Source organism: Rhipicephalus sanguineus, chromosome 10 (assembly GCF_013339695.2).
Source record: "Rhipicephalus sanguineus isolate Rsan-2018 chromosome 10, BIME_Rsan_1.4, whole genome shotgun sequence".
Classification (NCBI taxonomy): Eukaryota; Metazoa; Arthropoda; class Arachnida; order Ixodida; family Ixodidae; genus Rhipicephalus; species Rhipicephalus sanguineus.
Window position 1 is genome coordinate 17,671,941 of NC_051185.1, and position 10,492 is coordinate 17,682,432.

General features: G+C 44.9%; 1 protein-coding gene across 1 annotated transcript; it reads left to right on the top strand.

Annotated features, from left to right (window-relative positions):
* Positions 1-33: 33 nt before the first annotated feature.
* Positions 34-4,368, top strand: LOC119407153 (NADH dehydrogenase [ubiquinone] 1 beta subcomplex subunit 11, mitochondrial). The gene is made up of 3 exons (XM_037674018.2): positions 34-241; positions 1,291-1,424; positions 4,145-4,368. Exons 1-3 carry the CDS (start codon positions 53-55, stop codon positions 4,293-4,295), a joined length of 474 nt encoding a protein of 157 aa, XP_037529946.1. The 5' UTR covers positions 34-52; the 3' UTR covers positions 4,296-4,368.
* Positions 4,369-10,492: the final 6,124 nt, after the last annotated feature.

Consider the following 10,492-nt stretch of genomic DNA (forward strand, 5'->3'; position numbering starts at 1 on the left):
AAATGTAGATTTTGCGCTTTTGTAATTGAGTGCGGTCCTAGACACGACAAACATGGCGCTCCTGCTGAGGCGAAACCTGCTGCCCCGGCTGGCGAACTTTTACAAAGTGACGCGTTCAGCGGGCGCTTCTATATCGACTACACCGAAGAATAAGGAAGTACCGACGACTACGGCTACGGTGCCGGACACGGTCGGCAGACCGCCCGTAACCGCGGCCGATTTTGCGGACACCAAACCACGGGTACGTAAGGTCATCCGTGTCGCCTGTCCGGTCTGTGTACTACCACCAAGATCACGTTGCGCGCGCGTGCTTCTTAAATCGCCGATTTACGAACGCGTCGTAAGTGTCTTCGCGACCCGCATTGTTACGTTTTGCCGTGAGCCTTACGACTCTTAACTAGCATCGCGTGGAGTTTGGCGTCTGTCGAAACGCGTTCGTCGCAAAACCCCAAAACTCGGAACCTGCCATTTGATTTAAAAGTTTCGAACGTGGTGTTACGACTCGAATCATTAAGCAAACACCTGTGTTCGCTGACGGCGGTTGATTAGCTCCTGGGGTCACGTTTATACAATTGAGTTTAGGATCTTAACGCTAATCGCGGCAGACTTCGCAACTTAGTATTTCCAACTGCACGTTGCAGGTCTGCGCCAAAACCTGAACTTATATCAATAAATCAATCAGTTTATTATTCATAACAACATAGAGTACAGTGCATGATATTTCTACAGTTGAGACCCCAGAACTCAACATGAGTTATGGAAGGGGTCCCTACGACAGGTAGCTGTTATTTATATCCGTCTAAGAAGTTCTTATGGGTAGGCGTATAGCATTGGAAAAAAAAAAAAAAAAAACGTTACGCAGTACGTAAAAGGAATCATTAAAAAAAAGGCAAAACGGTACGCAATACGTAAAAGGAAACTTAAAAACCATACGTACTGCGACTTATTTAGTTCTAACGTTTTTATAACTCCTGGTCAGCCCTCTAATATGTGCCATCTGACGTCAAGTGGTCGACGTTAAAAGATATGCCTGCGTGAAGTTTGCGTATCTTTCCGTCGAGTTCTGACCACTCAGAGCAGTACCGTTGCGGGATTTGAACACACAACTTCGCGCTGTAGTTCGAAAGTTTTAACGTCTTTCTTTCTTTTCTGCGGGTGTTTGAATCTAACGTGTATCTTGCTACCTGCCGCATCTTCTCGCAACATCTATCGTTTGCCCCTTTCCTTCTTTTTCTCAGTGTGCATTAATTTACAGCACAAGTAATCGTGCGTTTTGTCATCTCTTTCCAGTACTGGATCAGCTTTGGCTACAGTGACGAAGACTACCATGAGGACTCTGATGCCCATCACACGCTCATGTTCACGGGCATCACGGTGGTCTCGTGTCTCGCCATAGTTCTCTTCATGTACACACCCGACTTCAAGTAAGTGGCAAAAGGCATTGAAACGAGATATCTTTGGAGCATGCAGAAACGCGTAGGTTCCACACAATACGGAGACAGCCTGCATCTCGGTTACCACCTGAATAGTCCAGACAGTGACCTGTTTGAAGTGTCATATTGTACCCAATCGTGAGGTGCTCATCTGTGTTGGGATATGCACCCGACTGGTCAAGTAGTGGCAGAATAGCATCCCTTAAACAGATACTGAACAAAATTTTTGCCGCCGAGCTTTTCAGCCAGATTGGGTGATGAAATCAATAGACACAACCTTCATTTCAGGCAGAAACTAGGGGCAAATAATGAATTTAATGTGTTTTTCACAAACCGCCGCGTCTAGCGGCCGCGCCATGAACTAGGGGAGGTGACGTTTGGTGACATTTCACGCAACGGAAACAGGCATGCCAACAATGCCAGCCGTCACCTGCGTCTCTCAACCTGCTCCGCTCCCACTACGGTTCCTAGAACCACTACCAATGGCACCAGCAATTAACAATGCTCCCAGGCCCCTAAATGGTGGGGCATACCTCAGCGCCTTTGTGGGAAGAGGACAGTGAGATGTAAAAGAGAGGTGGAGAAAGGGAAGAGGTGGACAGGAACACAGTGCTGCGCCGCGATGAACGTGACGTCACAGCTCGCGCTGGCGTGCAGCTGCCACACGCTGACAATCCACTAAAAATACGTGAAATAAACTCTGTTTATCGGAACAGTCACGTCATCCGAGTAGAATTTCGATGTTTTCGTCTGTTTTTTTTTTTTTTTTTCAATTTTTCTTCAGTATCCCTTTAAGTAACCTTTCTTTGTCTGTGCCGCCACGGATTTCAAAGTGTATTTTGGCGACATAGGCTCAACAAAATTTCCTCAAACTTGGTATGTTAAGTCTATGACCCCCTCAGAGGTCAATGTACTCCATTTTTACTGACTAGGAACAACGTGGGACATGGTAGATGCTGTGAAAAATCTATAACCTCACGGTGATTGGTGTGGGAATTTCAAGGTGGCGTCGCCACACGCATTTTATTTTTGTGCATTTTCTCACTTACCAAGCGTCTTGCAGTAAGTGTGGTGATTTTCGAATTGTGAAAGTGTAATTTACTAATATGAGTAAAATCGTTTTTCTCTTTAGTGTCCCTTTAAAAGTGTTGCCCCACTCCGTCTAGCAGTGAAGAAATAGACTGTAGCAACAATTGTTATTGGTTGAGACAAGCCAAGGTCGGTCAACAACACTAGCTATGAGATGAGCAGCCCTCTGTGTGGTGACAGAACAAGCACTGCTGCATTATGCACATAACGGTCATAGTCTGTGCAATGCAAGCATTGCATTGCACACACAATGGCTGTTGCATAAGCAGTGCACGGTGGGCGTTTGAATCTGCTGCAATTAATTTTATTGCAGCGTAAGCTCACAGGAACAGCTGATTTTGTTGGCAATGTCATCCACTGCCAGTGTCCTATCACACTCAGTATGAGCTACAGCACGCGAGCGCTTGGCTGGGCGCTCTGCATAGTTGTACAGTGGCGCCGATTATGGCATATTTTCAACTTATCGGGACAGAGTTTGGCTGTCCTTGCAAATGTGCATCGCCTCCACTTGCTTTCATCCTCGCCCTGGTTTTGCCCTGCGTTGATATCAGCTTTGAAAATGATTACTTCGAGGGTTAAAGCAAGCAACTGGGGGCGATGCACGCTCGCATCGAGCAGCCAAACTCTCTCCTGATAACTCGAAAATTTGCCATAATCGGCGCCACTGTACAACCTTGCAGAGCGCTCGGCCACGCGCTCGCATGATGTAGCTCATACTGAGCGCGATAGTATGTCACAGCTATCACACACAATAAGAAATAAAACCAGGGTTCATTGCCAGAATCAAACACAGCCATTCTCCACAAAGCCATTCCAGTGCTTGAAAAAGTGCCTCCGTAAGGCCCTATAGAGGCGCCACGTCGGGCGAGGAGTCGCATGAGCAGCCATGCAGATATTGCGTGATGGAAGCGTAGAATTGCACCACGCATCGCACCATATGTATTGTGTAACGAGTGGGCGGCCTAAAGCTGCTTCCTCATTACAAAGGGCCCACCCATAATTCCTCATCATCAGCCACAGCATCAACAAAATGGTAGCTACCAAAGGGGCGATGCTTGCATAAGTGAACTGTCCCTAATGCTAAACAAAGAAGAGTTAAATTATCTCGCATCTGCCTAATGATTCCACATGTTGGAACTCTACAACTGTGATCTTTCGATAGCCTTTGTAACCTTCATAGTCAATCGACAGCTTCTGCCCATGTGTCGCGATGAAGGCTTGAAATTTCACGTGCCGTTGGTTTCCTGCCAAGTTTTCTTTTATATTGTGCCGAAGCAATAAAACCTTAATTTGTTAGTCAGCACTCGTCCCATGTGTTCCTTTGTGCTTCATCTCCTTTTGCGCTTTTTTTTTTCGCATTTACAAAAGTGCAGCTACATAGGGGCACATATTGCCTTTGCAAACGAGTAATAGTGGGTGCTTTGTTAATTCGCAAAATGACGGCAAATTATGTCATAGTGAATACCGTGGAAGCCCCAGAATAGTTTACAACGGGCTCTTAGACAGCAGCTCCTCCAGCTTACGTTCCGACTGCGCTCCATGTTCCGTGCAGGCCTGGCGTTTTTATTATTCTGTCGCAAAATGGTCGTCGAGGCACTGATCTTTTCTGCAACACCTTCCAGGGACGTAGACTGGGTCGCGAGAGAAGCCCTCCTGGAGTTGGAGAGACGCGAGAAGCTGGGGCTACCACTCGTGGACCCGAACCTGATTGACCCCAGCCGAATCATCCTGCCACCCGAGGAGGAGCTCGAAGACTTTGAGATCATACTCTAAGGCATCGACCATTCTGCATAGAGACTGTGGAATTTGCTTGTGAATAAAAGTAGCCTCTTTGTTTTTCTCTTTACACCTCGCTCGGTTTCGTGTGTTTTCACAGAAACAGAGATCACCTCAATTGGAAGAGCATAAACATCTTTATCTACAAGGTAACTTGGAAGAGGTGACCTTAGTCCAGGATGTCTCGAGCTCGGGCAGCATCCTGGGCCCTCGTGAGCATAGAGTTTCCTAGAGTATTTCACTAGAGGGAACTGTGGTGCTGTGATCGTTCAGCCAGCATGAGAATGATGGGTAGTACATGGATTTGCCTAGTCTTCATGCTTGCGGGTCTGAACACGCTTGTGGCTCTGTTTGTTGTAGCGTTTTTGCTTTTGTTTCGGATAACAGAACGGCTCGTTGTGACCCTCATAAGCCGATTTGAATTGGTTAGCCTAAACTCGCTGTGAACCTCGTCAGCCGATTTGAATTGGTCAGCCGAAAGGGCCAAGGTGGCGAGTATGACTGCTAAACTTCTGCTGAACTTCGTCTTGCGACAAAGCGGCTGCAAGCCACACAGAGCCGAAAGAACGAAGCCTAGGCAAATCCATGAACTACCCATCGTTCCCATGCTGACTCGAGCATCATGTGTTGCAGCTCCCATAGACACTAGCGCCAGATTTCCCTATAGTGTACAATTATGAAACTATGCTCTCAAACAGCCTTAGCTGATCATCGAGGTTGGAGCTGGCCAAGGTGCTCTCCCAAAGAGTGTTGGTGTCATAAAGGTTTTAGTGGCAATTTTCAGCAGCCATATGTTGAAGACACCTGGGTACACCGCAGAAGCAGCGTTGCGGAGAAAAGCGAGTAGGGGCCCTGAGGCAATTTCTGGCTGCGTGTGGGAATGTGTTGACCTGCAGAGTGTGGAGTAATCTCTCCCGCTCTCTAGGTAGTGACAATTAGGAATCAAGCCTGCAAACATGAGCTCGACAGCTGAACATCACGAATGCAATAAAATCATCCATAACTTGCAATGATGCAGAGTACGCTTGAGATCTCGGTAGAATGCAGGAAAGACTACGACCAAAGGTTTTAACACTAAAATACCTTTCTTACACTAAATGTTTGTTAAAAGTGAACACAGTGATGCGAGCCAAAAAATCTACCGTAGAATCCCGAGCAAGCGTCCCCCTGACGGTGAAGGATAAGTCGACAAGATTTGGTGCGGGGGCCCTTACTCGATCGTGGATCGAAATTCAAGATGGCGGCGGAAGAGCCTGCTAAGAATAAAGAATGCACACCCGTGCTTCTTACGAAATGCTTTATTGAATACGCATGCATTCGCTTTTTTCATTCGCCCTCGTCGGGCGAATAAAAATAGTGAATGAAACAGTGAAAATGATGGGAGGGCAGAAGAGGAGGCATATTTGAAATCTCCCGAAGAAGGGAGGGGGGCCCTTGCTCAGGATCACGGTGTAAGAATATACTCAGGTGATGACACTATTCCCCCAACGCATGGGAAACCGCAATCCACGCGCGTCCAGATAATGTTCGGGTTCTTATCAGATGACTTGCAGTTTCATCGGCGCCGTCTTAGAGGGCGCTACGAAAAGCGGGGCAGTGGTTTCCATAGCAACGCGAATGCTGCTGATAACGTGCATTTTTCTGTGCCATTTTGCTGGATAATGTGCATCCGCCAAGCGGCGTCGAGGGGCGAAATCGAGAGAGCAACAGGAGAGGGCACGGCGGCGGCGGCGATGACGCAGCACCACCGTGATTCGGCTACTCGCGGGCGCTCTCCGCCTCAAGCCATTAGATGGACGCACCTCTCAACGGACCGATGACCGAACATTTTCTGGCCGCTTAGGCGCGCGCAGTGTCAACACCTGAATATTCTTACACCGTGCTCAGGATTTTACGTTAGTTGTACGATTGTTTTGTTACATTGCACATTCAGATATCTGAGCTAAAGTTGAAGTCAGGGTGTAAAATAAAACACAGAAATCAGTGAAAAATGATCAATTCAGAATACCTTTATTGCAAACGCATAGGAAAATCTGAAATCAACAACTATCGCATGAAAGATCTACGTGAAACGGTGCGCATGGGTAGTAGTGCCTGCTGACTGTACACCACAACTCCCACTGAAGTACTTTGCATGTGCCAGGAGCAAAAAAAAGTTTGCCGAAGTGACTTTGCATACGCTGCTCATGTTTGCAGGAACATGTGAAGGAAATACTTTGGCAGCAATGCGTCCTGCAACGTTTTTCAGTCTCATAGAGTTCAAAGGGATGGTAAAGATAACACAGTAAATCAGTCCAGACAGATAATGAACTCATTTATAACACCACGTAGTTTGCCTACACCAACAAGTCGGGTTCGGCCAAATGGCGTCGTTCTCCGCAACTACATGGCGGGCTGGCGTGTGAACATTAATGTGGCGTTATTACCCATGCTTTTTGTTCTGCACCTTTTGTGACTGATGCCTTAGATGCCCCATCAAATGCAAAAATTGACCATCAGCGTCAATGCAAGTGATGTAAAAAAATCATCACACGATGGTGCCACCACATGACATTACGTATCGCCAAAATTTGCGACGTCGCATAACGCGAATTCACAAGATGACGTCATCACATGACACCATCACTTGTTCAAACGTGGGCTGATCACAAAGGCAGTGTAAAACAACGTCAGGTGCAAAAAGGTTTTGCATGGGGGCGGGGGGAGGATCAGTACATCAACTGAAAATTAAAAGAAGAAGAAGATGTCTTATGCCTTCGAGTTGTCTTAGGTCAATGCACAAGGAACCCTGTGAGTTTTTTTTTAGTTTCTTGCTGCACTAAGGCTGGCTTTGTTGGTCCGCTTTGAGTTTTTAAGCAGTAGAAGTACAGTGCTTACGGAGTAAAACATACATCAAACGACTGGCATGCACAATTGCTCGAGATAACCGTACCACGTCGCTATGAATCCGGCCGCGAAAGGTAACGTTAGCTCCGATGCAAGTGTTTGAGTCAAAATTGCACCGGTATTGCAAGAACTGAAGACGGTGGAAACGAAGCTACATACATTGCTTAGCCTTAAATTGTTGCGTTTCGATCCATGAATGCTGCACCTGAGCATTTTTACATTTCAGCCTCTTCAAAATGCAGTCGCTGTTGCCAGGACTCGTACCTACAACCTCAGGCTCAGTGCTTAAAGGTAATAAGTAAACATTGAGTAACAACCTCACTTTATCAAATGGCTGCGCACAGAATTTGCACCCAGTGAATTCCTTTTTTTTTTTCTGGAAATTACAAGGCATCTTCTCACAGCAAGAATGGTGTTTTTGGATTTGTGGAGGGGTAAGCTGGTAATACGAGAAAAACTGTCTTTTTCTCTTTTAGGAAAACATTGCAATTTTTAGATCTCTGTTTGACGGCATTCTGTGCTGCAAGCGAAGGCTTAAAGTTATGTCGTTGCACGAAAAATGGGCGTGCAGAAGGGTTCGAGCGCTACCGACTGCAACTCATCTGCTATAACACTGAGCATTTGTACGCATGCCGGAAACAAATATATTTACACACGCTCTGCACTCGTGCGTTCCATTTAAAATCAGACCACACTGTACGTAGCTCCCTTTACGAATTACGCAGCAGTCATCTCAAGAACATTCTTCACGCAAGTAAATATGTAGAATGCGGAGGCACTGGCACACAAACATTTCAATGAAACTGCACACAAGTGGATACACCAAGTATTTGAACCAAATAATTTTCAAAACAGAACAGAGAGTGGTGTCTTTCACAACCAGTCACTTGCGTTTGCAGATGCTGTAATCTGCTAATCACCAGTTAAATAATCAATTGTCATCCACTAATTAACTTTAAACTTACTTTGGAGACATGTCATTGCAAAACTTTTGCCATAGGGCATATTAGTGCAAATAAAGAAAAGTTATTTAGAATATAAAGCTGACCCATTTGCTAGACATGCTGTGTGTTTAACATACAACCTCATTACAACAAAGTCGCAATTGACACGAAAATAACTTCGCTATATCCGAAAATTCGTTATAAGCGTATCAAACCACTGTATGTATTACCAAGGCTATTCTTCATTTACTTCGTTATAACCGGGAATTCGTTATATCCGTGTTCGTTATATCGAGGTTTTAGTGTATTCAAAAATATGTCTGCACCACAAATCGCCTTAAGGCATGAAAACGCGGTGAGTCCAGGTAAATAATAAATCTCTTTGCATAAATCTAGATAACACATAGGCAGGCTGCATAAAGGTGAAGCGTGCTTTGTGAATCACTGGAAATTATGCTGCCACAGAATCACTTCGAACAGTCACTACTTGCAGTTCACTTTTTTCCCTGTAAATTCCAACAAGTTTCGTCATCCCCTGCTCACAAGAAATAATTACTCTCTAATTACAAATATTGTGATGGCTAAAATCGAATAGAAATTGAATGTCTGTGTCCAATTCGTATTAGCAATTTTGAATATTCACGTACCCCTAATAATTAGTTGACTAAATATTACATACGACCATCTATTGTGCTATGGCCTATATTTCGCAGCGCATCAAAGGAACGAAACGTCAAACAAATTGCATGAAAACCTGTTACCACAGTGAAGACTATGCTTTGGCGACATTATAACCGGGAAAATACTACATTATAGTAAAATATACTAGCACTATTGTACCATACTTTGGAAAAGAAGCATAAACAGTGAGAAACTATAAAGATTTTCTATACATTTAAATCTTGGGCACTCTAGAGAAATACGCAATAATTTCCCTTGCCCTGCGGTGTATTTACGTTTACTTGTTGATGCAGAACAGCAGCACATGTGCCAAAGAAATCAAAGTGGCCAACCCAAAGTTAATAATGATGAAGCAGTAGCTTTTTGCTCATCAGTTATTGGCTTATGTCAATTGGTCGCAAGTAACAAAACATGCCACGGCACATTGCACTCTTTGGCGTTTTCTCCATTTTGCTAGCGCCACTGGTGCCTGTGCCAGGGTCATCAGTAATGGAACACCCATGCATTTGAAGACGGAATTTCTTACCTAACTGCATAAATGAGGACGAAATTTTAATAATGTTGCACAATTTTTAAAGAAACGTTTTAAAAGATAAGGTATTTGAGCTCAGGGCTTTACAGACACGAGCGCAGTGCTTTAGTGCACTGTGCCTTGAAACTCAAATGGAGGAAGCTTTTATTAAAGTGCATCTATTTACTGCCTTCGACTCGCAAGTGCGGGATGCCTGAATAATGCTCTGCATCCACACATAAAATGTTAACGCACTTCCCGGAGGCACAAAATAACCTGAAACACTGCCGCCCATCCATTTGAGCTCTTCATCATCTTTTGCGTCTGCAACCATTGTGTCTACCAAGCCATTTCACACATTATTTTACAAAAGCAGCACATGCTACACATAAACATCCATAAGTGGCGAAAAACTGCCAAGCTCAAAAAGTGCTGAACTTCGATGACGGCTTTGCAAAAAACTATCAACACGCTGTCTCATCACATCTTGGCAGATGGGAAAATTCTCAATAAACTAGCTTATGAGAATTTGGCTAACTTATGACAGAGCACTTTCACTGGTTGCACTGGGTAGCAACAGAAGGCGTCTGCTCTTATATCACATTTCTGAGCAGAAGTCGTTTGTTATCTATCTCTTTGGCTTACAGAGCATCTTATCAATGATATCTGAGAAAGCACCATCAGATATCATCAACAGTTCCCGCCTTCTGCCACTGCCATATGCCACGTACGAAATGTCATGAAAGGGAGAGTCGCATGACACTCTGCCACGTTTTCATTGACTCACTTGCAATGATCCAAAGTCAGAACTCGACAATCATCAAAGACGGCCACTGCTTGAGCTAAGAGATGTTCTTGGGCTATCAACAAACGCTGCCTGTGCATTTCATGCAACAAAATCAGTTATAAAGCTTTCCCAGAGACACCGGTGTTATTAACTTGTCATTAGTGTGATGTTTATTTTAGGCATGGGTGTGCCTTGCGGGTCCCACATATTTTGTTTTTGTTTCATGCTGCAGAAGCAGCGCCGACTTGCTTCCTTTTTCAAATTTCTGGCTGTTCTAGCAAGCGGCTGAATATTTGACTTTATCACCGGTCTAGACGCTGGCTTCAAGCCAGAGTGGGCCCCACGCTGTTGCTATCAAAGAACTAGTAGAACATACAATAACTCA

Coding starts and splice junctions, on each gene's coding strand:
- LOC119407153 (XM_037674018.2), top strand. CDS start 53: ATGGCGCTCCTGCTGAGGCGAAACCTGCTGCCCCGGCTGGCGAACTTT. Junction 242..1,290: donor TTGCGGACACCAAACCACGG/GTACGTAAGGTC, acceptor ATCTCTTTCCAG/TACTGGATCAGCTTTGGCTA. Junction 1,425..4,144: donor ATGTACACACCCGACTTCAA/GTAAGTGGCAAA, acceptor AACACCTTCCAG/GGACGTAGACTGGGTCGCGA.